Genomic DNA, 27,418 nt, shown 5'->3' on the forward strand with positions numbered 1-27,418 from the left:
GGCTGATTGTGCTCAGCAGGAGTCCCAAAATCACAGCATGTAGGCTTTATCTGAATCACTGAAGATTTGTATATGACCTTCTTTGTGAAAAGCTTAGGTATCCTACCCTAGACGATCTCATTTCTGGCTGCAAAATAATACAAATTCACCTCCTTTGTACACCAAAGTACTTACTAATATTGCAGCGGTTAGGGCGTGCCACACATCGACCTGCTTTCATTCTCCAGCCTTCAATACAGGAGTTGCAAAACTCCCCATTACATGAAGCACATCCTGTTGGACACACCAAGCACTCATGTGTCTCCTGTTCACCATAAGTACCTAGAAATAAACAAACTTAAATGATTCACTTAAAAATTTATATGATTTCTTTATTCTGGAAAACAATTACTACTGTATAATACACTCACAAAGAACAATAAAATATAAAACGTGAAAAATGCAGATATCTTTCTTTCTTTCATACTATTCGCCATTTCCTGCATTAACAAGGTAGCATTAAGGATAGAGGACTAGCCCTTTGAGGGAATATCCTTACCTGGCCCCCTTCTCTGTTCCTTCTTTTGGAAAATTAAAAGATGAGAGGGGAAGATTTCCAGACCCCCGCTCCCTCCCCTTTTAGTCGCCTTCTACAACACGCAGGGAATACGTGGGAAGTATTCTTTCTCCCCTTTCCCCAGGGATAATTATAAAAGATATAGAGTAAAAGACATGAAAATATCTAAAAAAAAAAAAATGCATTATCAAAACTTATCCTGTGTTTAGAAGTACTGAAAACATGTTATCTATTCTGGAGTGTTAGTATTTCAACATAAAGTGACTAATATTCTTAGAGTATCATCAGAACAACAATCCTCATGAAAATTTCAAATTTCAAGTACAAGTTGTACCATTCTAATCCAACAACTCCCATGGTCTGGCATGTTTTGAATCTGCTACCATGTACACTGTGGATCTGCCAACAGGGGAAGGGCATTGTTAGCAGCGCTAAGGCACCAAAATCTGTTTACACTGCAGACAACCTAATGAACAGTCCTGTTAATTTCTTATACTCAGTGTTTAGCTAAAAATGAAAGCCAGAAAACTTTAAAGTTTCAGAAAACTTTGAAAGGTGCCAGGAGTACAGAACTGGACAGTGCACTTATAAAGTGGTTTAAGCTCCCACATAATGAAGTTGTAAGCATTTCTGGAGAGATTCTTATCGAGCGGGGGCTAAGTTTTTCATAGAGAACAAAAGCTAAACTATGACTATGAACATTCGAAAGGATGGCTTCACAAGTTTAAGTGGAGACATGGGATTTCAATACATAGTGTGTGCAGTGAAAAGTGTAGTGCTGATATGGAAGCTTGTAGTATACGGTAATGTTAAAAGAATCAATAAAATATCCAATTCTCTATTAAACAGCCAACAGCAATATGTACAGGGTGAGAAAGAGTGTATGAGCCAGCTGCCTGGCTGGGACTGATGCAGCGTGGGTTGGCTGCCTTGACGATAACAATAAAACAACAACAGTAACAAGAGTCAACCAATGCCAACTACCAGCCTATGGTTGTACGTTACATATACTACTTGTCACAAAGCTGCAACAAATTTTGTGGATAAATCTACAAAGTTAGCAGTAGTGGAAAACTTGGCCTCAGAACAAGTGTATAATGCTGAAAAATCTGCCATATGTCGGCATCGTATGCCATGGAAAACCCTTACCTAAGATATTGCGGAGTCTCCATCTGGTGGGGCTTCTGATGTAATCTGATGTAACAATAAAAACCTTGTATGGAAGCATTAATGGTTGCATTATTTTCTGTTTTAAGCTTTGTTCTACCTTTAATAATACAACAACATGTATGTGGAATGTGCTGTCAAGACTAGGGGTCAGGTATATATTTACATAGGGGGTTCCCTAAGGGGTCTATTTCTGTTTTTCGAAATTTTCTTTGGCTCTGTAATGGCCAGGTCCCAATGTTATTGGATTAAAGAGGTTCAACCTGTAATCTTAAAATCATACCAACTTAGAAGAATGTTGCATATCTAAGAATGTTCTCTTACTGGTGAGTTAGGAGGTGAATTCAGTCTATGACTGACTTAAATGCTAGTTGAAGATATCCAATAGTAACCTCCAGTTTACTGATCTTCTGTACACCAACTTTTTAGAGTCTAAGTATCAGTTTTCTAAAGTTCCTTTCAGCCTAACCCACACAGAACTTTTCTTCTGTTACCTAAGTTTATCTATTTTCACAATGAGACAGAGTCACCACATCTGATAACCTTGTAAATGAATTTCTGAGCAATAAATACTAACTTAAACAATGTAATGCCACAGTTAATAAGGAGGTGATTTATTTCAGGCTGCCATATCAGGTAGAAATGACTTTAAGATCTGAGAAACCCTTCACAAAAATTAATGCAAGTTTTATCCCAAAACTGATTTTAGATGTGTATCTGTGAACTCTTTTAGGACCAGTTAACTTTTTTCATTCTAAAGACTGCATGCCATTTTGTTTAACCTACTTGCCAAGCAGGGTGTATAGGCTTTAGCATGAGAGCCTTCAAAACAAGATCAGATAAGCACCAGGGTCAGTTAAAAAGAGTAGCCCACAGCCTATCTCAGTCAACAAACAATCAGCATCTTGGTTAAAGTCTCAGGGTTTCATCAATAAGTGAGCAACAACTTTGCTGCCACAGTTTCACTCACCTTGTAAACATACTCATAGTGTTATGACACTACTGTTCTTTCGAGCCATAATTTTTGCAGTAATAGTCATCATTACAAGGCCTTATAATACTAATGTGCTGCATAATGTGAAAGGCTGCTCTCAAAAGATGAAAGAGGCTAAACAATGTAAACAAGTGAAAAGAAGTGGAAGCAAAGGGGAAAAGATACACTGTCACGGCATACATAAGCTGTTAGACCAAGGAACCTTTTGCTTCTCGTGTTGTACGTCCTGCTTGTAATTTTAGTGGACCTAATTGCACTATAAGAGAGTGCTGATGATATTGCAGCTGAAACATTTATTTCATAATCTGCAGTTCCCCCCACATCGAAGGACAAGCAAAAAAGCATCTGCAGTCAGTGTATATATGGGAGTATACTATCTTCATGAAAGAAGTGCTTAAGTGTGTGTGGGTGTTATATGTGGCACGCAGAAGGTGAAATACTGATGTAAGAAAAAATGGTAAAGAGCGGTAGAATGAGGATGTCAAATCACTAGTGATACAGAAAAGGTAAGGTGTATGGATGCTGTGTGCAGGGAAGGAGTGAAAGTTTCTGAGAGAAATATAAAAGAAATTGGTAGAATGTCACATGTAAGGTACAATAGCCAAAAAAAATGAGGCAAATGAGAGATGGGAAGAGAAAGTATTAATGAACTTCTGGGAGAAGAAGAAAATGGCTTGGAAGGAATAATGTAAGGAGACATCAAAGGACATGAGGGAGAAACTGGAAACAGAAAAGTTTCTGAGAGAAATATAAAAGAAATTGGTAGAATGTCACATGTAAGGTACAATAGCCAAAAAAAATGAGGCAAATGAGAGATGGGAAGAGAAAGTATTAATGAACTTCTGGGAGAAGAAGAAAATGGCTTGGAAGGAATAATGTAAGGAGACATCAAAGGACATGAGGGAGAAACCTGGAAACAGAAAAAGATGTAAAACTGATAGGAATTGCTACTATGTAGGATGGTTGAATGTTAGGTTACAGGGTGGCAAATGTGGTATTTTTGGGAAGAGAAGAGATACAAAGTGAGAGAGTCAAGCTAAATGGGACAGTTAAAAGAAAGGAAGCAAGCTGACATGTGGTAAAGTATCAGGAGATAGTATCATTGTTGGACCTCACAAGAAAGAGGGAGATGATGTTGTGGGTTTAGTCTGACTGTGATGAACATCTGGCCCATATGTATGGTGCCCTCATACAAAGGTAAATGGGTAAAAAGATAAACGCTCAAATTACACAAGTCTGTTGAGCACAACTCATAAGAGAGGGTGGTATCATGTAAAGATCAGCTGACTAGAGAGGAGTAAAGTGGTATTAGGAGAGGTAGGTGTGTGGACCAAGTAATTTCTTTAAATAAATGTGTGATAGAAATTACTGAAGAGAGAAAGGCTTGTATTTTCAGATCAAATGAAAGTGTATGACACAACAGAAAGAGATGCTGTATGGGAGAAGCGACAGGTAAAAGGATTAAGCAGAAAGTTATCATAAGCCGTCAGTTCTTACCAAGAAGTTAAAACACGTGGTCAATAAGGAAGGGCAGAGAGTAACTGGTTTTTAATTATGGTGCGTCTATATCATTGATATGTAGTGTCACAATGACTGTACTCTTTATTTAAGGATGCAATGGTTCAGGAGGTATTGGCAAGGGTACTGGAGCAATGGGTGGGTCTGCAGTATGATAGAGGTAGGGACATTGGAGGTAAATCAGTTACTATTTGTAGAAGACAAAACCTTGGTGACAAACTCCAGAGGCTAGTGCAGCAAGGGGTCGTGATAGAAGAGCCTAAGTGTAATTCTATATGGGGAGGACCTGCAGGAAGTGGGGTTCTTCACATACTTGGGCAAAGACATGTTAGTGGATGGAAGGGATGGAAGCATAACAGCTGAACATGAAACAGTGGGCAGACCACTTACCTATATACCTATGAGAACCTACAACGAGATTTTGCTAGAATGGCAGGGACAGTGTGCTGCATTCAACACATGTTTTGCTTGTTGAATTATAATGTTTCTCTCCACCATCATATATCTTACTTAACTGCCAATATGAGGCACATAAGGATAATCAGTTTTATCTTAACTTTTGTGTACATTCTCCATGTATATGCCCAAGATATAAGGTCTTGGGCACAATAATGTGAGTTTAAAAGGAAGGATTAGTATCAATATGAGCTAAGTGGAGTATCTTTGAAGATACAGTAGTCATGAACGTTGTGAGGATGCAAAGTATTGGGCCAAAAATGAGAAGGAAAGAAGTGTGGTTGTGCTGGAAATCAGAAGCCTAAGAACAATATGAAGAATGAAGTAGGCAACCATGTTAAAAATGAAACTACCAAAGAGAGTAGTTAGCATAATTCAACTTAAAGGGTTGACCATAATGTGTATATTTGGTTTGGATATATGCAGAGAATATAAAGAAAATTGGCTGAAAAGGACATGGAAGGATGGGGTATCAGGCCCTGATAATTCTGGAATGATTTAGTACATGGGAGTTGGGGAGTAATGAGCTTCTAATGGGCTAAACCATGGCATATGAAGTGGTCATGGAGTAGTTTGTATAGTCTGACTAAAAGTAAAAGACTCTGGTTTAGGGACATTAAGCATTACAGCTGGAGACTGGATGTGTGCAAGTGAAACTGTTCATCATCTGTTTCTAGAGCTACCTCATGAGGGTTAAGAGGTTATTAGGTATATGTATCTATGTATAAAAAATCTATGTAAGTAAAGCATTCCAATGTAAATATCAAATTATACAAGTAACCTTAACCATAAAACCTGGAAGTGGTAAAACAAACAGCTGCTGTGTTTAGTATATAACATGATTTGAAACTAAACATACCTTTGGGGCAGCGGTATACACACTTCCCATTATGAAGGAAGGAGTTAGATCGACATGATGCACAACTGGAACTGCTGCCTCCTACACAAGTCTTGCATTGTGGATAACATGAGCCACACCTGTAAATTCATTATCACATGAACTGCTCTGTACCATAGCTCTTGCAAATATGCAAAGAGTTTTTAGGCACTACATACCAGATAAAGGCAATGGCTTTGAGCATTGTATTTGTTTATAAACATGAAACCTCATGAAGATGAGCTGATATATGGCAGCTTTGCACTTTCAATTATGTCCATTTTTCTCTTATTGGAAGATTCCTAATTAAACCAATGAGATTTAAATTTTTTCTTTCAAGTACACATAAGGTTAATACATTTAAAACATACGTCTATAGCAGACCATACTCTCAAGTGATAAAGTATTTCACATATATTTTCATGTATTTTCAGTTGTATATATTTAGCCAATACAAAAAAGTAAATCAAATATCAATAAACAATGTTGGAGAAATAATCCAGTGGCTTACCTATTGTCCTCCATCTCAAAAAAGCCCTCAGGACAGTTAGTGAGACAAGAGCCATTGGTCAGAAGCAGATGATGATCACAACTTATGCACTGATCTGGGCTTGTGCACTCAGTACAGTGACTACCACAGTGAAGACAAGTACCATTTACTGAAAACAAAAACACTGTGAATAACGATCACTGATTTGATCTGAAAATAAATGAAACTCAAAATATGATAAATACACTGTTCTTGACCCTAAGACACTACAGAAAACATAATCTAATACCATAAAACTATCAACCAAATATTTTATCAAATGAAGAGTGTATAGAACATAGGCTTCTATCATGAGATTATGCTATGCTAAAAAGGCATTCAACAGAGTGCAGAAAGCCTTACTCAATGACAAGGTGAGCAGTTAAAAATGAAAGAAGGCACAATGAAAGAAGGAACACTGCCAAGGTATATTCAAAACATCCCTTGCCTCTGTATGTGTCTATATTCAAGGGTCTGGGCCTTTTTTCAATATATTACATGATCCTAAACCTATGCTCTACAAAATCATTACCAAAGGGTGCCCTGACCGTAATGCAAGTGATCCTTCCAGTTTAGAAAATCAATGAGGAATCACTGAAATTTGCTGAATCTGAAAAACAGACTAAGTATACCTACATACCAGATAAAAGCTTACTTCCAGTCTACAGTTCCTTCTTAAATAAAAGGGTTACACACAAGAAAAAAATAGCAATAATTTTGCATGATGCAATTCAATCAAAAGATCTTTAGTAAGCTGAAAGATAAAATAAAAATCATTGTCTGAATGGAAAATGAGGTACTATCCAAATTGTCTAAGCTAAGAGTAAACATTCTTATATAATGTGTGATAACAGTCTGATTTAATTTTCATATTCAGATCTTTCTACATATTTTTCATCCTTGTTTGGCATTTCCTACCTCAACAAAGCAGCCTCAGCATCAGATGATTCAGTCTCAAAGGAAAAATCCTTACTGTGCTCCTAATTCCTCTTTTGGAAATTAATGAGACAGGAGTAGAGAATTCCCCTCCCCCACTCCCTCTCTTTAAGGAAAGAAAACTAAGGTGTTTTTGTCCTTATACATCACAAAATATATCAAGATGCCATACTGAGTGGTTATTTGAGAAAAAGAAGTCACTTTCACTAAGTAATCTAATGTCATATTGTGGTTCAACTAACAGGCTCCAAAACATTAAGCAGATTTCTATTGAACAGTGTTGTGCATATGAAGCATTTTCACCTGCATAATATCCTCGAGGACAGCTGTCAATACAAAGACCCAGATGAAGAACATAGAGGAACCCTGTGCGACAAGCCAAACATTGGTTTTGTGCTGGGCCACTGCACATGGCACATGATGAATGGCATCCTAAGCAGTCCCGATCCTCTGATTCATAGGTTCCCTCTGGGCAGCTTTCTACACACTCTCTGTTAATTGGTTAAAATCAAAAGTTGATTATCAATTCTTTCTCACTTTCAGATTTAAATCCATTTACTAAAATATGTAAAATCTGAAAAATCTGTATGAAATTCTGTTTGAATTATTTAGATCCTGAGATTTCATGGTATTCACTCTAAAAGCTAGTCAAGTACTATGGAAACACATAAAGGAGGCTTCAACTTAAGATGGGGATACGTTCCTAACCATCTGCCACAACTCAAATCCGACATAAGTCACACCACTGACACTCATGTCATACGGGAGAGTTAAGTTCCAGACCAAACATTTTTCAGTGCAACTCATGCATGGATTACTCTTACAGTATACTATACTTGAAACAATTTTGCTTATCACTCATACACAGAACTACACTCATAACAAAATACTGATAAGATTTAATAAAAACTTATTGAAATAGATCTCTCTATCAATAAAAACTTATTGAAATAGGTCTCTCTATCAATAAAAACTTATTGAAATAAGTCTCTCTACCTATATCTCTGATGCAAGTTCCCTCCAGGAACTCCCATCATGGGGTGGCCATGGCAAAAGGGTCTCTACTTATCCCAAGCATTATTCCACCACTTCTTTCCCTCCAGTATTCCTCCACTCTGTTTGCTCATGTCATAGTTGGTCTTCTCACAACAACCTTTAATTTAAAGTACTATCATACACTCTATGTAAACTGTTAATCTTGCATTCTTTCCAAATGACCAAACTATCTCAAAGCATTGTTTCACCCACTAGCACTCCACAATTCATTCCCTTTACATCCCCTGCCATATCACATCTCTCATACAGACCTTCATTTCTTTCTTCATTCCATCTAGTCACTCCACATGCTCCTCTCAAATACCTCTGTGCCTCATTCCATATTCATGTTCTGGCTACAAAGGTCAGGGTTGGGAGGACTATGCTGTCCCTCAATCCTCTCTTCCCCTCCATACTTACACCTCTACCCTTCACTAATCTATTAAGGGTACCCAATGACTATTCTACCCTGTACTGCTCTCTCCCTTGTCTCTCCTTCCTTATCACCATACTTACTCAAGACACCTCCTAAATACTTCATTCTTTCACCTCTTCCAGTCTTTCTCCCTCCATATCCAAAGCACAATCTAGTACACTTTCTTCATTCACTCTATATGGTTTTACAAATTCAATACTTTCACTCTGTTTCCTTTCAGACATCATACTTTAATTTTACTTGCATTTACTACTGATGCTTCGATATATCATAAAACACACAAACACACTTGAGGGAGTTTTTAAAGGGAAATGGCATCAGAGATATATAGATAGATTGATAGTAACCATCACCATCACTTATAACTTAATTTTTCAGGACTAAAATAAAAATCTCTTGGGATCAAGGTACTCCTGCCACTCTAAGGAAATTGTAGAAAATCTAAACAAAATTTTAGACGGGAGAATATCAGTGGGGAATCACGGGTAATCGTAACCAGTTGGCATAAATTAGTTTTAAGTTACCAGTTCTATTAGAACTGTTGTGATAGGTACTGAGAGTATAAATACACAGAATGCACATTTATTAATATACCATTTTACACAGGTTTCCCTTGCCATTCATGAGGGTTATGTTTTATGGAAACTCAGTAAATGGTAAGGTATTAAGTGATTAATAAATATGGGTTATGGGTAAAAGGAAGGCAAAATGACATATCTAATGACTGTTAAATGAAAAAATAATGACTGCAATCACACTTTTATACTCTTAATCAAGTCTCCTTAGTAAAACAGACAACTCCAAAAGAGTTTCTTTCATAGTTTGAAAAGAAACATAGATGATATAGGACAGACTCTTGTTTACCTAATATTTTTCAGAGATGCTCAAAGATGGCCTCATAAGGATGTTTCACTTAACCATGGAGTACTCAAATCTTATACAGTTTATTCACTTAAGGTTATACATCATAAATTCAACTTAAAATATTGAGAAAAATATATTCTTTAAATAATCTTATTATACATACTTTGTCACTGTCTCCCACATTAGCAAGGCCAAGGAAACAGATGAAAGAATGGCCCAACCCACCCACATACACATGTATATACATAAACGCCCACATGCGCATAAACATACCTATACATTTCAATGTATACATACACAGACATATACATATATACATGTGTACATATTCATACATGCTGCCTTCATCCATTCCCGCCGCCACCCCACCACACATGATATGGCACCCCCCTCCCCCTGCATGTGTGCGAGGTAACGCAAGGAAAATGCAACAAAGGCCACATTCATTCACACTCAGTCTCTAGCTGTCACGTGTAATGCACTGAAACCACAGCTCCCTTTCCACATCCAGGCCCCACAAAACTTTCCATGGTTTACCCCAGATGCTTCACATGCCCTGGTTCGATCCATTGACAGCACGTCGACCCCATTATGCCACATCGTTCCAATTCACTCTATTCCTTGCACGCCTTTCACCTTCCTGTATGTTTAAGCCCCAATCACTCAAAATCTTTTTCACTCCATCCTTCCACCTCCAATTTGGTCTCTCACTTCTCTTTCCCTCCACCTCTGACACATATATCCTCTTTGTCAATCTTTCCTCACTCATTCTCTCCATGTAACCAAACCATTTCAATACACCCTCTTCTGGTCTCTCAACCACACTCTTTTTATTACCACACATCTCTCTTACCCTTTCATTACTTACTCGATCAAACCACCTCACACCACATTTCTTTTTTTTTTTTTTTTTTTTTTTTTTGCTTTGTTGCTGTCTCCCACGTTTGCGAGGTAGCGCAAGGAAACAGACGAAAGAAATGGCCCAACCCACCCCCATACACATGTATATACATACGTCCACACATGCAAATATACATACCTACACAGCTTTCCATGGTTTACCCCAGATGCTTCACATGCCCTGATTCAATCCACTGACAGCACGTCAACCCCGGTATACCACATCGCTCCAATTCACTCTATTCCTTGCCCTCCTTTCACCCTCCTGCATGTTCAGGCCCCGATCACACAAAATCTTCTTCACTCCATCTTTCCACCTCCAATTTGGTCTCCCTCTTCTCCTCGTTCCCTCCACCTCCGACATATATATCCTCTTGGTCAATCTTTCCTCACTCATTCTCTCCATGTGCCCAAACCATTTCAAAACACCCTCTTCTGCTCTCTCAACCACGCTCTTTTTATTTCCACACATCTCTCTTACCCTTACGTTACTTACTTGATCAAACCACCTCACACCACACATTCTCCTCAAACATCTCATTTCCAGCACATCCATCCTCCTGCGCACCACTCTATCCATAGCCCACGCCTCGCAACCATACAACATTGTTGGAACCACTATTCCTTCAAACATACCCATTTTTGCTTTCCGAGATAATGTTCTCGACTTCCACACATTCTTCAAGGCTCCCAGAATTTTCGCCCCCTCCCCCACCCTATGATCCACTTCCGCTTCCATGGTTCCATCCGCTGCCAGATCCACTCCCAGATATCTAAAACACTTCACTTCCTCCAGTTTTTCTCCATTCAAACTCACCTCCCAATTGACTTGACCCTCAACCCTACTGTACCTAATAACCTTGCTCTTATTCACATTAACTCTTAACTTTCTTCTTTCACACACTTTACCAAACTCAGTCACCAGCTTCTGCAGTTTCTCACATGAATCAGCCACCAGCGCTGTATCATCAGCGAACAACAACTGACTCACTTCCCAAGCTCTCTCATCCCCAACAGACTTCATACTTGCCCCTCTTTCCAAAACTCTTGCATTCACCTCCATAACAACCCCATCCATAAACAAATTAAACAACCATGGAGACATCACACACCCCTGCCGCAAACCTACATTCACTGAGAACCAATCACTTTCCTCTCTTCCTACACGTACACATGCCTTACATCCTCGATAAAAACTTTTCACTGCTTCTAACAACTTTCCTCCCACACCATATATTCTTAATACCTTCCACAGAGCATCTCTATCAACTCTATCATATGCCTTCTCCAGATCCATAAATGCTACATACAAATCCATTTGCTTTTCTAAGTATTTCTCACATACATTCTTCAAAGCAAACACCTGATCCACACATCCTCTACCACTTCTGAAACCACACTGCTCTTCCCCAATCTGATGCTCTGTACATGCCTTCACCCTCTCAATCAATACCCTCCCATATAATTTACCAGGAATACTCAACAAACTTATACCTCTGTAATTTGAGCACTCACTCTTATCCCCTTTGCCTTTGTACAATGGCACTATGCACGCATTCCGCCAATCCTCAGGCACCTCACCATGAGTCATACATACATTAAATAACCTTACCAACCAGTCAACAATACAGTCACCCCCTTTTTTAATAAATTCCACTGCAATACCATCCAAACCTGCTGCCTTGCCGGCTTTCATCTTCCGCAAAGCTTTTACTACCTCTTCTCTGTTTACCAAATCATTTTCCCTAACCCTCTCACTTTGCACACCACCTCGACCAAAACACCCTATATCTGCCACTCTGTCATCAAACACATTCAACAAACCTTCAAAATACTCACTCCATCTCCTTCTCACATCACCACTACTTGTTATCACCTCCCCATTTGCGCCCTTCACTGAAGTTCCCATTTGCTCCCTTGTCTTACGCACTTTATTTACCTCCTTCCAGAACATCTTTTTATTCTCCCTAAAATTTAATGATACTCTCTCACCCCAACTCTCATTTGCCCTTTTTTTCACCTCTTGCACCTTTCTCTTGACCTCCTGTCTCTTTCTTTTATACTTCTCCCACTCAATTGCATTTTTTCCCTGCAAAAATCGTCCAAATGCCTCTCTCTTCTCTTTCACTAATACTCTTACTTCTTCATCCCACCACTCACTACCCTTTCTAATCAACCCATCTCTCACTCTTCTCATGCCACAAGCATCTTTTGCGCAATCCATCACAGATCCCCTAAATACATCCCATTCCTCCCCCACTCCCCTTACTTCCATTGTTCTCACCTTTTTCCATATTGTCCTTATACATCTCATTTCAAACACTTCCACCCTCCTCTACACAACCCTATCTAAAGCCCATGCCTCACAACAATATAACATTGTTGGAACCACTATTCCTTCAAACGTACCCATTTTTGCTCTCCGAGATAACATTCTCGCCTTCCTCACATTCTTCAACGCTCCCAGAACCTTCACTCCCTCCCCCACCCTGTGACTCATTTCCACTTCCATGTTCCATCCACTGCCAAATCCACTCCCAGATATCTCAACCACTTCACTTTCTCCAGTTTTTCTCCCTTCAAACTTATCTCCCAATTCATTTGTCCCTCAACCTTACTGAACCTAATAACCTTGCTCTTATTCTCATTTATTCTCAGCTTTCTTGAGAAAAATATGGATAATATTTTAATATGGATGATGTAGGACAGATTCTTGTTTACCTCATATTTTTCAGAGAATATCAAAGATGGCAGCGTAGGGATGTATCCCTAAGCATGAAGTACACAAATCTTATACAGTTTATTCCCTTGAAAGATATATATCATAAATTCAACTTTGAAATATTGAGAAAAATATGGATATTTTAATACAATGCATCTTGTGAAACCGGAGCAATCTATGTAAAACAGAAGTAAATATTCATATGATTACTACACAGAAGAGGTTCAGTAAGTGTACAGAGCCATTATTATGTCCCACAGTGATGTCAGTTACTCAGATTTATATATTCTATTCTTTAACTAGCAGCATCATGTACAAAAGTTCATGAGAATTAAGACTGGTTACTACATGTGTTTTTCTTCTTCAACTGACAGATCTATCATTACAATTTACTGAATTTTAGCTTTTGTGTTGCACATATTTTTGTGAATACTTTTAATTTTTCCAAAAAAATATACAAAAACTTAAAACAAGCAAAGTGAATGACTAAGGAGTAACAACACCAGAAGGGATTAACTGCACCGATTATTGGTATTCATTTATCATGTTTTTGTATCATGTCTTTATTGTAAATCCTGTATGGTAACTCTTTATCATTTTACTCATTTTGTGTATTTAGTATCCAAAGATATATGGCATTTCAATGTACATGTAGATGAATTGCAAATCACCATGAGAGAATGTAATGCAAATGGCAAGGTTTGTCAACAAAAAATTTATCATGTGAATGTGAACACAAATGAAAAGGGAAACCTGTACTTTTTACACTCAATCAGGCTTTAATTTGTAATACTATGTGAACATTAAACATCCTTACCCTTCTAAACTATAATGAGAGCAAGCTCTGCATTTGTCTGGTCCTGGGCCTGAGCATCCACCAGAACACTGACTGTGACATACTTCAGACTCCATATATTTGCTTATGTCGGCATCCTGAGGTATTGGTATGTGGTTGGGGCCAGAGACAATCTCCCCATCAAGTGTAGCATATGTGACATTGGGACTTGACCCAGCCAGAATTTGGTCAAGGATGCTATAAAAAATAAACACATGAAATACTGAAGCATTTGCTATGTATATGTAACATTTGCATTGCATTGCAACCTGATAACTAAGGTAAATTAAGATAACATGGTAGCTACATAAAAAATCATCTGGAAAAAATGAAGGCCAAAACAAGTGAGGAAAAATAGAGTAAATGCAACATCCCATCCTCTAAGTCAATGGCCTCTCATAAGGAATGTAAAGTTCCCATATGTCTCCTTTCAAGCATGAGTTTTCATTTGTTAAATGTATATGATGAAGTACTGGTTCAGTCCTAACAGTAATTCCCTTTATCTTGTGCATACCTTTTACCCTCCTGCATATCAAGGCCCTAAATACACCAAATCTTTTTCACTCCATCCTTCCACCTCCAATTTGGTCATGCCTTTTCCTTGTCTCTTTCATTTCTGATGTATATATCCTTCTTCTGTTTACCTCTCCAAACTCATCCTCTTCATATGTGCAAAATTTTGAAATTTTACTTATCATAAAATGAATTTTATGATAAGTACAAGGCAGGTTTACTAAAATATGGAAAACAAAATACATTTAAAAGAAGAAAAATATAAATGTAATAACAGTAGCAAGGACAAATCATAGCTTACACCTCATATCTACATCTAATGCTAAAGGGAATAAGCACACACAATAAATCAAGGAAGATAGAAAAACACAACAATACAAATGAAATACAGAGACATAGGGCAAAAGCTTCTTTGTTTACAGACTTAATTCTGAATAAATGATTAAATAATTGTACCTATGAGTGAATGAATCACCAGGAGGGTTACGAGATGGAAATTGTAATCCTGAGGCAGATTGGGTGGGCAAAGGCTGGGAGAAGGAAGACAAAGACTGCTCTGTGCGAAGACGCCCTGGACGTTCTCTGGTCCCATGTAATATAAGTTGCCACTGGATAAGTACACCTGCACAAAATGAAAAAGGGCATAATAATAACCTCATTTATTCCATGATTCCTGAGTACTAATCAACAATTTTTTTTTTAAACATCTTGAGAGAGAGAGAGAGAGAGAGAGAGAGAGAGAGAGAGAGAGAGAGAGAGAGAGAGAGAGAGAGAATAATTGCTTAATGACCTATAACCTATGGATGAATGTGATCATGGACAAAATACTAAACATGCATGTAACTTTGGGGGCATCACTGGTCTGTTCTCTAACCATCTGTTATTAGTCAATTTTCAATTTTACATAAAAGATCAGCATTAAACAGCCTCTAAAAATCCTGCACAGCTGTCTTGAGCTATGTGAATGAATTGCTATAAGGTATGGACTCCGTCTTGAACATGTTTATAAATGACACAAAGATCATCAAGTACATAAAAAGGATCAACTCACACAGAGATCTTGACAGACCCAAAGAAGGTCTGATACATGGCTGATGAAGTTTATTAACCTGAGCACATGTAAAGTGATGAAGACAGGCAGCAGTGAAAAAGGTTTCAATAAGATTAGTATCGAGCAAAAGATCTGCTGCAGTATTCTGCGTGTGACACAGACTTGGGAGTCAATACTGTCTCACCTTAGGAGAATAGTTAAGGAAAGGAAAACTTGGTGAAATGTTAATGGGTAAAATTACCATTTGATGCAAGACTCTACATCTCATCCACTGATGTCAGTAACCTAACAAAAATCTTGCCCTATAAAGGCACACTAATTTTCAAAGAGAAAGTAACTGTATAATCATAATGGAAAGCTACATTTACTTGTATTATTGTTTTTAGTCTTAATGAAAATCAGGTAATTAATTTCATCTATTCATATAAATTATGTTTTGTTTGCAGAAATGATAAGTAAATAAGGAAATCATGAGCATAAAAGTTTTCAAATATGTAAGTTATGAAAAAAAAAGGTAGGAGATGTGTGATATCTTGCCTAATACAATACAACATAGGGTGTAATATGCTCAGGTGTATGTAGAACAAAATCACTCCGAGAAAAAAACAATCATACAATGGAATTCAAACAGCAACAGACTATTGGGTCCTTTAATAGCTGTTCATTACAGAAACTCACAGATTAGTGTGATAAAAGTCTCTCTATCAATTTATATCTCTGACACTTGTTCCCTTCAGGACCTCTCTTAAGGGGGTGGCCATGGCAACAGTCTCCAATACTAGTGAACCCTAATGATGCTGCTTAGCCTTTAGTGCTTCACCCTTAACTGCCACTGGCAAAGGGCCAGTCTAGCACAGAGTTTGCACAAATCACTCACCACAGTAAATCTAGAGTTACGAAGAATGACTTGTATGAGTCAAGTGTTATCAAGTGTTGTGTGTGACAGGGAGAGATATTTTGTATGTTTGTTAAGAGAATGCCAGCAGTCCATGTTATCAATGCTAAATATATCATCCGGCTTTCCTTCTTGTGTTTCAAACATAGGGCTAATGGAGAAATCAAAACTAAAAGAGAAATGAGGAAAAGAAGTTTGGTAATGATAACAGAAGTGTGTCTAGAAATATGTAACAAGAAAACTGAATGGATGTGCAATATGGATTAGATCTAAGAATATCAGAGGGAAACATCATTTACAATTACATTTTTTGACTTTTAAGACACAGCTGAAAATGTACTCAACCAACAGGGTGGGGTTTTACTGCTTGTCATTCATGCAGTGGATAAAAGTTAGAAGGGATGCAGACAATCAAGAGAATAACTTGCAAATTGTCAGTGTGACTGAGGAGTGCAAATAATGTACACTGCAGGCTTGAAGCAAAATATTTACTTAGTCTATTCTTAATCCTATCAATAGCTCTGCTTTCAACCAATCAAACTGGTAAATTGTTCCATATATTAACAATCCTATTGAAGGAAAAGCACTTCACCTCATCTGAGGTTAAACATTTGCTTGTGAGAGAGAATCCATTACTGTGAGTTAAATCAGATGAAACAAGCTTAAGTAACTTGCCACATCAAGATTACCAAAACCTTTGATAACCAATAATACACTTACATAAATAAAGTAGATCCATGCTATGATCAAGGAATTAATCAAACCCTGCCACACCCTCCCACATCAACATAGAGAAAAGCAACTGTCTTTTTCCAAGTATTTTCTTCACCAATATATGACAGAGACATTCCCTAGGGAAAAATATTTTGGGGGGAAATTTTTCTCTTTGTACTTAAGGGAACTAACATTTTAAAAAACTTACACACTGAAATAGCTAACACCACACTGGATTTTACAAGAGTTCAACTGGAGTGGCACAGGCAAAATGCTAGCCACCTATATTCACATCTTCAAAGAAGTGAATATCCAGAACAATGCTTATAGTATTACCTGAAGAATTTGGCATGATGCTTAAATAAAAAAGTAAGTGAAGCAGTCAGTAGCTGTTTTCATGAGAATGTACAAAGGAAGTAAAAGAATCACAACACGTAAGAAACATGTAAGAAACCACAAGCTCAGTTGCACTGTAGGGGGAAAAAAAGAAAAAGGCCATCTGTGGGATACAAACCACTTGTACAATAGCTGCAATTCCCTGGACAGTAGAGACCTGACAACCTACTCAAGCATCATCAGGAAATGTACTACTAAAATTACCTGGTATCTGTACTGAGTAAGCAGAATCTTTTTTCTTTCTATTATATTCTTATGTAAAAAAATGTAACAAATACTTCTACCAATGAGCTCACCAGGGTGATGAACCTGCCGTGTTCCAGCATTTTTGACAACAAGTCGCCAGGTTCCTGCTGCCTTTTCTCCCCAGAAATGTACCGAAAGAAATGGCCAGTCATCAAACTTTTCAGAGAAAACATCCCGAGGCCTTTCAAATAACAGGGTAGATGATGTACCTGTAAGATAAATATATAGCAAGTAAATTTATGAATCTCTGACTAAATAAAAATAATCTCATTAATCCAAAAACCCCATTGAGATATGAAATGAAGTTCTTAAGTATGTTTAAAAAATTCATGCATACATTATCCTCCCCTCCCATTTTTACTTTCCAAAAGAGGGAACTGAGAAGGGGGCCAAGTGAGGATATACACACATATATATATATATATATATATATATATAAATATATATATATATATATATATATATATATATTTTTTTTTTTTTTTTTTTTTTTTTTTTAATACTTTGTCGCTGTCTCCCGCGTTTGCGAGGTAGCGCAAGGAAACAGACGAAAGAAATGGCCCAACCCCCCCCCATACACATGTACATACACACGTCCACACACACAAATATATATACCTACACAGCTTTCCATGGTTTACCCCGGACGCTTCACATGCCTTGATTCAATCCACTGACAGCACGTCAACCCCTGTATACCACATCGCTCCAATTCACTCTATTCCTTGCCCTCCTTTCACCCTCCTGCATGTTCAGGCCCCGATCACACAAAATCTTTTTCACTCCATCTTTCCACCTCCAATTTGGTCTCCCTCTTCTCCTCGTTCCCTCCACCTCCGACACATATATCCTCTTGGTCAATCTTTCCTCACTCATTCTCTCCATGTGCCCAAACCATTTAAAACACCCTCTTCTGCTCTCTCAACCACGCTCTTTTTATTTCCACACATCTCTCTTACCCTTACGTTACTTACTCGATCAAACCACCTCACACCACACATTGTCCTCAAACATCTCATTTCCAGCACATCCATCCTCCTGCGCACACTCTATCCATAGCCCACGCCTCGCAACCATACAACATTGTTGGAACTACTATTCCTTCAAACATACCCATTTTTGCTTTCCGGATAATGTTCTCGACTTCCACACATTTTTCAAGGCTCCCAAAATTTTCGCCCCCTCCCCCACCCTATGATCCACTTCCGCTTCCATGGTTCCATCCGCTGACAGATCCACTCCAAGATATCTAAAACACTTCACTTCCTCCAGTTTTTCACCATTCAAACTCACCTCCCAATTGACTTGACCCTCAACCCTACTGTACCTAATAACCTTGCTCTTATTCACATTTACTCTTAACTTTCTTCTTCCACACACTTTACCAAACTCCGTCACCAGCTTCTGCAGTTTCTCACATGAATCCGCCACCAGCGCTGTATCATCAGCGAACAACAACTGACTCACTTCCCAAGCTCTCTCATCCCCAACAGACTTCATACTTGCCCCTCTTTCCAAGACTCTTGCATTTACCTCCCTAACAACCCCATCCATAAACAAATTAAACAACCATGGAGACATCACACACCCCTGCCGCAAACCTACATTCACTGAGAACCAATCACTTTCCTCTCTTCCTACACGTACACATGCCTTCAGAAAAGAAGAGTGAATGTTGGGGTGAAGAAGGTGGTGAGAGTAAGTGAGCTTGGGAAGGAGACCTGTGTGAAGAAGTATCAGGAGAGACTATGTACAGAATGGAAAAAGGTGAGAACAATGGAAGTAAGGGGAGTGGGGGAGGAATGGGATGTATTTAGGGAATCAGTGATGGATTGCGCAAAAGATGCTTGTGGCATGAGAAGAGTGGGAGGTGGGCTGTTTAGAAAGGGTAGTGAGTGGTGGGATGAAGAAGTAAGAGTATTAGTGAAAGAGAAGAGAGAGGCATTTGGACGATTTTTGCAGGGAAAAAATGCAATTGAGTGGGAGAAGTATAAAAGAAAGAGACAGGAGGTCAAGAGAAAGGTGCAAGAGGTGAAAAAAAGGGCAAATGAGAGTTGGGGTGAGAGACTATCAGTAAATTTTAGGGAGAATAAAAAGATGTTCTGGAAGGAGGTAAATAGGGTGCGTAAGACAAGGGAGCAAATGGGAACTTCAGTGAAGGGCGCAAATGGGGAGGTGATAACAAGTAGTGGTGATGTGAGAAGGAGATGGAATGAGTATTTTGAAGGTTTGTTGAATGTGTCTGATGACAGAGTGGCAGATATAGGGTGTTTGGGTCGAGGTGGTGTGCAAAGTGAGAGGGTTAGGGAAAATGATTTGGTAAACAGCGAAGAGGTAGTAAAAGCTTTGCGGAAGATGAAAGCCGGCAAGGCAGCAGGTTTGGATGGTATTGCTGTGGAATTTATTAAAAAAGGGGGTGACTGTATTGTTGACTGGTTGGTAAGGTTATTTAATGTATGTATGACTCATGGTGAGGTGCCTGAGGATTGGCGGAATGCGTGCATAGTGCCATTGTACAAAGGCAAAGGGGATAAGAGTGAGTGCTCAAATTACAGAGGTATAAGTTTGTTGAGTATTCCTGGTAAATTATATGGGAGGGTATTGATTGAGAGGGTGAAGGCATGTACAGAGCATCAGATTGGGGAAGAGCAGTGTGGTTTCAGAAGTGGTAGAGGATGTGTGGATCAGGTGTTTGCTTTGAAGAATGTATGTGAGAAATACTTAGAAAAGCAAATGGATTTGTATGTAGCATTTATGGATCTGGAGAAGGCATATGATAGAGTTGATAGAGATGCTCTGTGGAAGGTATTAAGAATATATGGTGTGGGAGGCAAGTTGTTAGAAGCAGTGAAAAGTTTTTATCGAGGATGAAAGGCATATATATATATATATATATATATATATATATATATATATATATAGGTTTGAGGGTCAAGTCAATTGGGAGGTGAGTTTGAATGGAGAAAAACTGGAGGAAGTGAAGTGTTTTAGATACCTGGGAGTGGATCTGGCAGTGGATGGAACCATGGAAGCGGAAGTGGATCATAGGGTGGGGGAGGGGGCGAAAATTCTGGGAGCCTTGAAGAATGTGTGGAAGTCGAGAACATTATCTCAGAAAGCAAAAATGGGTATGTTTGAAGGAATAGTGGTTCCAACAATGTTGTATGGTTGCGAGGCGTGGGCTATGGATAGAGTTGTGCGCAGGAGGATGGATGTGCTGGAAATGAGATGTTTGAGGACAATGTGTGGTGTGAGGTGGTTTGATCGAGTAAGTAACGTAAGGGTAAGAGAGATGTGTGGAAATAAAAAGAGCGTGGTTGAGAGAGCAGAAGAGGGTGTTTTGAAATGGTTTGGGCACATGGAGAGAATGAGTGAGGAAAGATTGACCAAGAGGATATATGTGTCGGAGGTGGAGGGAACGAGGAGAAGAGGGAGACCAAATTGGAGGTGGAAAGATGGAGTGAAAAAGATTTTGTGTGATCGGGGCCCGAACATGCAGGAGGGTGAAAGGAGGGCAAGGAATAGAGTGAATTGGAGTGATGTGGTATACCGGGGTTGACGTGCTGTCAGTGGATTAAAGCGGGGCATGTGAAGCATCTGGGGTAAACCATGGAAAGCTGTGTAGGTATGTATATTTTGCGTGTGTGGACGTATGTATATACATGTGTATGGGGGTGGGTTGGGCCATTTCTTTCGTCTGTTTCCTTGCGCTACCTCGCAAACGCGGGAGACAGCGACAAAGCAAAAAAAAAAAAAAAAAAAAAAAAAATATATATATATATATATATATATATATATATATATATATGAGATGTTTGAGGACAATGTGTGGTGTGAGGTGGTTTGAGCGAGTAAGTAATGTAAGGGTAAGAGAGATGTGTGGAAATAAAAAGAGCGTGGTTGAGAGAGCAGAAGAGGGTGTTTTGAAATGGTTTGGTCACATGGAGAGAATGCGTGAGGAAAGATTGACCAAGAGGATATATGTGTCGGAGGTGGAGGGAACGAGGAGAAGAGGGAGACCAAATATATATATATATATATATATATATTATTTATATATATATATATATATATATATATATATATATATATATATATATATATATATATATATATATATATATATATATATATTATCCCTGGGGATAGGGGATTAAGAGTACTTCCCATGTATTCCCTGCGTGTCGTAGAAGGCGACTAAAAGGGGAGGGAGCGGGGGGCTGGAAATCCTCCCCTCTAGGTTTTTTTTTAATTTTCCAAAAGAAGGAACAGAGAATTGGGCCAGGTGAGGGTATTCCCTCAAAGGCCCAGTCCTCTGTTCTTAACGCTACCTCGCTAATGCGGGAAATGGCGAATAGTTTGAAAGAAAAAGATATATATATATATGGAACCATGGAACCATGGAAGCGGAAGTGGATCATAGGGTGGGGGAGGGGGCGAAAATTCTGGGGGCCTTGAAGAATGTGTGCAAGTCGAGAACATTATCTCGGAAAGCAAAAATGGGTATGTTTGAAGGAATAGTGGTTCCAACAATGTTGTATGGTTGCGAGGCGTGGGCTATGGATAGAGTTGTGCGCAGGAGGATGGATGTGCTGGAAATGAGATGTTTGAGGACAATGTGTGGTGTGAGGTGGTTTGATCGAGTGAGTAACGTAAGGGTAAGAGAGATGTGTGGAAATAAAAAGAGCGTGGTTGAGAGAGCAGAAGAGGGTGTTTTGAAGTGGTTTGGGCACATGGAGAGGATGAGTGAGGAAAGATTGACCAAGAGGATATATGTGTCGGAGGTGGAGGGAACGAGGAGAAGAGGGAGACCAAATTGGAGGTGGAAAGATGGAGTGAAAAAGATTTTGTGTGATCGGGGCCTGAACATGCAGGAGGGTGAGAGGAGGGCAAGGAATAGAGTGAATTGGAGCGATGTGGTATACCGGGGTTGACGTGCTGTCAGTGGATTGAATCAAGGCATGTGAAGCGTCTGGGGTAAACCATGGAAAGCTGTGTCGGTATGTATATTTGCGTGTGTGGACGTATGTATATACATGTGTATGGGGGGGGGGGGGGCATTTCTTTCGTCTGTTTCCTTGCGCTACCTCGCAAACGCGGGAGACAGCGACAAAGTATAATAAAAAAATAAAAATAATATATATATAATGTATGTATGTATGTATGTATGTATGTATGTATGACTCATGGTGAGGTGCCTGAGGATTGGCGGAATGCGTGCATAGTGCCATTGTACAAAGGCAAAGGGGATAAGAGTGAGTGCTCAAATTACAGAGGTATAAGTTTGTTGAGTATTCCTGGTAAATTATATGGGAGGGTATTGATTGAGAGGGTGAAGGCATGTACAGAGCATCAGATTGGGGAAGAGCAGTGTGGTTTCAGAAGTGGTAGAGGATGTGTGGATCAGGTGTTTGCTTTGAAGAATGTATGTGAGAAATACTTAGAAAAGCAAATGGATTTGTATGTAGCATTTATGGATCTGGAGAAGGCATATGATAGAGTTGATAGAGATGCTCTGTGGAAGGTATTAAGAATATATGGTGTGGGAGGAAAGTTGTTAGAAGCAGTGAAAAGTTTTTATCGAGGATGTAAGGCATGTGTACGTGTAGGAAGAGAGGAAAGTGATTGGTTCTCAGTGAATGTAGGTTTGTGGCAGGGGTGTGTGATGTCTCCATGGTTGTTTAATTTGTTTATGGATGGGGTTGTTAGGGAGGTGAATGCAAGAGTTTTGGAAAGAGGGGCAAGTATGAAGTCTGTTGGGGATGAGAGAGCTTGGGAAGTGAGCCAGTTGTTGTTCGCTGATGATACAGCGCTGGTGGCTGATTCATGTGAGAAACTGCAGAAGCTGGTGACTGAGTTTGGTAAAGTGTGTGAAAGAAGAAAGTTAAGAGTAAATGTGAATAAGAGCAAGGTTATTAGGTACAGTAGGGTTGAGGGTCAAGTCAACTGGGAGGTGAGTTTGAATGGAGCAAAACTGGAGGAAGTAAAGTGTTTTAGATATCTGGGAGTGGATCTGGCAGCGGATGGAACCATGAAAGCAGAAGTGGATCATAGGGTGGGGGAGGGGGCGAAAATTCTGGGAGCCTTGAAGAATGTGTGCAAGTCGAGAACATTATCTCGGAAAGCAAAAATGGGTATGTTTGAAGGAATAGTGGTTCTAACAATGTTGTATGGTTGCGAGGCGTGGGCTATGGATAGAGGTGTGCGCAGGAGGATAGATGTGATGGAAATGAGATGTTTGAGGACAATGTGTGGTGTGAGGTGGTTTGATCGAGTAAGTAACGTAAGGGTAAGAGAGATGTGTGGAAATAATAAGAGCGTGGTTGAGAGAGCAGAAGAGGGTGTTTTGAAATGGTTTGGGCACATGGAGAGAATGAGTGAGGAAAGATTGACCAAGTGGATATATGTGTCGGAGGTGGGGGGAACGAGAAATGGGAGACCAAATTGGAGGTGGAAAGATGGAGTGAAAAAGATTTTGTGTGATCGGGGCCTGAACATGCAGGAGGGTGAAAGGAGGGCAAGGAATAGAGTGAATTGGATCGATGTCGTATACCGGGGTTGACGTGCTGTCAGTGGATTGAATCAGGGCATGTGAAGCGTCTGGGGTAAACCATGGAAAGCTGTGTAGGTATGTATATTTGCGTGTGTGGACGTATGTATATACTTGTGTATGGGGGTGGGTTGGGCCATTTCTTTCGTCTGTTTCCTTGCGCAACCTCGCAAACGCGGGAGACAGCGACAAAGCAAAAGAAAAAAAAAAATATATATATATATATATATATATATATATAATTTTTTTTTCCATGCTATTCGCCATTTCCCGCGTTGGCGAGGTGGCGTTGAGAACAGAGGACTGAGCCTATGAGGGAGTATCCTCACTTGGCCCCCTTCTCTGTTCCTTCTTTTGGAAAATTAAAAATGAGAGGAGGATTTCCAGCCCCCCGCTTTTTGATTTTCCAAAAGAAGGAACGGAGAACGAGGCCAGGTGAGGATATTCCCTCAGAGGCCCAGTCCTCTGTTCTTAACGCTACCTTGCTAATGCGGGAAATGGCGAATAGTATGAAAGAAAAAAGAAATATATATATTTCATACATTCGCTATTTCCCGCATTAGCGAGGTAGTGTTAAGAACAGAGGACTGAGCTTTAGGGGGAAAATCCTTACTTGGCCCCCTTCTCTGTTCCCTCTTTTGGAAAAGTAAAAAACTGGAAGGGAGGATTTCCAGCTCCCACTCCCTCCCTTTTAGTCCCCTTCTACAACACGCAGGGAGTATGTGGGAAGTATTCTTTCTCCCCTATCCCCAGGTTGTGCATTTGTCAGACAACTGAACAAAGCACACTGTACCCTGCTTAGTGTGGAATACTGCCTCAAAACTGCAGAAGCCCCATGAAAAGGGTTCGTACACTACATACCTATCTTACTACTCTTGGGAAGTGGTAATGGACTCTGCCTGAAAGTGGTTAAACAATAAGTGAGAAGTCACCTTGAACAAGGCTGTATCATCATCAGCTGGCACAGAAAAGAGTGCAGCACTGTTGAGGACCTTTTCATCTTAAAGGAGCCTACCTTACCCTATTCTCACATGGAGTGGAGCCTTATACTGAAGCAATTCCATAAAAAGTGTTCTAGATTTACATAAAAATAATAATATATCCTAAGGTAGTTTAAGTGAATATATATAAGAAAACTACCAGATGGTGATATCAGCTTGATGTTGATGTTTCCACGAGGAAGGAATCGTAGAGAAACTCTGGCCTGTACATGTTCCAAGTAACGTACTTCTGCTGATGTTCCTGCACACCCATCTGTGGTGATCTCTGCAAACACTGACTCTCCCATAATAGTGGGAATTGTCCTATGGAGAAAAAGAAAAATGTTTAAGAATGAAGGAAAGTTTCCATGATGGCATGGAACATCACTGATGTTTGTTGTGCTATTTGTTGTATGGCAATCACTCAATCTCAAATGCCCTGGAAGCTTTCATTACAAATATAATAGTTTATTTCCTCCTTATACTTTCCATTTTCTATTGGCCAAAGTATTCATTTTTGAGCCTCCACCTTTGACAAATGCTAAATGGGGGCAAGAGAAGGTATATTAAATGTTATATAACCCTTTCATTGTTTTGTTTTAATCCTACCTCCATCACTTTCCATGCAGAGCATTTTGAGAAATCAAAGAAAAAATATTTTCATTATTTTGACAATAGCACTGATTAGGATATTTACCACTTAAATATAAAATGCAATATTCAATAGGGTGAAAAATTATTCATGTCTGATGAGAAGTTATTTATATACTTTCATCAGTTAGCAAGAGCAGGCTGTCCCTTGTGGCTGATGTGTAACATAGACTATGTATGAGTGTAGCTGTCAGTCAGGGTCTTTAATATTCTCTATTTCACTACCATGGTAGTATATTTCTTTTCTCCAACCAACTGAATATGACAAGGCACCATAATCAGAAAGCTTACTCAATTTATCTGAATCAATTTTTGTCAATGGGTATCTTCCAGTTCTGCAAGGATGGTAAGAGAGGTAAATGCAAGGGTCTTGGAGAAAGGGGCAACTATGCATTTTGTAGGGGGTGAGGAGAGACCAGGTGAGTCAGTTGTTTGCTGATGGTACAGCAATGGTGGCATATTCAAGTGAGAAACTCCATAAGCTGTTGTCTGACACTCAGAGAGTGCATCAAGAGGGGAAGTTGAAAATGAATGTGAATGAAAGCAAGATTATTTGGATTAGCAAGGCAGAAGGACAGATTATCTGGGATGCGAGCTTGAATGGAGAAAATTTGGAAGAAATGAAGCATTTCAGAAATCTGGGAGAGGAGATGGCAGTAATGGAACCATGGAAGCAGAAGCGGGTCATAGGGCGAGTGAGGGGATAAAGGCCATGATTTGGCAGGGCAAAAACAATATGTTTGAAGGTATAGCAGTCCTAATGTTGTTGTATGGATGTAAGCATTTTGTGGTGTGAGGTGGTTTGAATAAGTAATAAAAGGGGTAAGAGATAGGTGTAGTAATAAGAAGAGTGTACTTGAGAAAGCTGAAGAGAGTGTGCTGAAATGGTTTGGAACTATGGACAGAATGAGTGACAATAAGTTGACAAAAACATATGCATCAAAAGTAAAGGGAAAATGAAAAAGGGGAGATGAAATGAAACAGAAGGATGAAGGGAAGAATATTTTGAGTGCTCAAGGCTCAAACATGCTGGAGGTTGAAAGGCAAGCACAGGATAAAGTGAATTAGAGCAATGTGGTATACAGAGGGTAATGTATTGTCAATGGATGAGACATATGGAGAAACAGAGAGAAACCATGGAATGTCTGTGGAGCCGAACTGTGTATAGGTGGCTGTGGTTAATGTGCGTTACACATGAGACCTAGAAAATGTATGCGAGTGAATAAGGCCTTTTCTTTGTCTGTTCCTAAAGCTATCTCACCAACAGGGCAACTGCAAACAATCATCACAACGAGAAATCACATTTCCATCTAAACTTACTGAAAATTCAAAAAGCATATATAGCATGAAAACCACACAATAACAAATATCTCTTGCTGATACTCACTGATCAGTTCGGTCATTAACACTTTGGCAGACATGCTGAGGTGGAATAGTTGTCCATTTTTCTGCCAACTCTACCAACTTGCCTGCATCCATAAGCCCATAGCCAAATTTGTGACTGACTGTGAAGATAATGTGGGTGCAAGTAAATATATGGACATGAAAGGGATTTCTATATGTGATAATTCATTAAATCTGTGTAATGTGTAATCAT

General features: G+C 39.2%; 1 protein-coding gene across 2 annotated transcripts in view; it reads right to left on the reverse strand.

Moving 5' to 3' along the window:
* The window catches only part of LOC139755400 (furin-like protease 2), a 551,049-nt gene that overhangs the window by 50,931 nt on the left and 472,700 nt on the right, over positions 1-27,418 (reverse strand). For both annotated transcript variants that reach the window (XM_071673673.1, XM_071673674.1), the window contains exons 10-18: positions 27,209-27,326; positions 25,331-25,494; positions 17,691-17,849; positions 14,795-14,960; positions 13,808-14,023; positions 7,337-7,524; positions 6,080-6,227; positions 5,551-5,669; positions 175-321 (exon numbers count right to left, since the gene is read on the reverse strand). In XM_071673673.1, coding sequence (XP_071529774.1) covers positions 175-321; positions 5,551-5,669; positions 6,080-6,227; positions 7,337-7,524; positions 13,808-14,023; positions 14,795-14,960; positions 17,691-17,849; positions 25,331-25,494; positions 27,209-27,326 — 1,425 coding nt within the window. The remainder of the gene's footprint in view (positions 1-174; positions 322-5,550; positions 5,670-6,079; positions 6,228-7,336; positions 7,525-13,807; positions 14,024-14,794; positions 14,961-17,690; positions 17,850-25,330; positions 25,495-27,208; positions 27,327-27,418) is intronic.

The sequence above is a fragment of the Panulirus ornatus genome, chromosome 19 (genome assembly GCF_036320965.1).
Source record: "Panulirus ornatus isolate Po-2019 chromosome 19, ASM3632096v1, whole genome shotgun sequence".
NCBI lineage: Eukaryota > Metazoa > Arthropoda > Malacostraca > Decapoda > Palinuridae > Panulirus > Panulirus ornatus.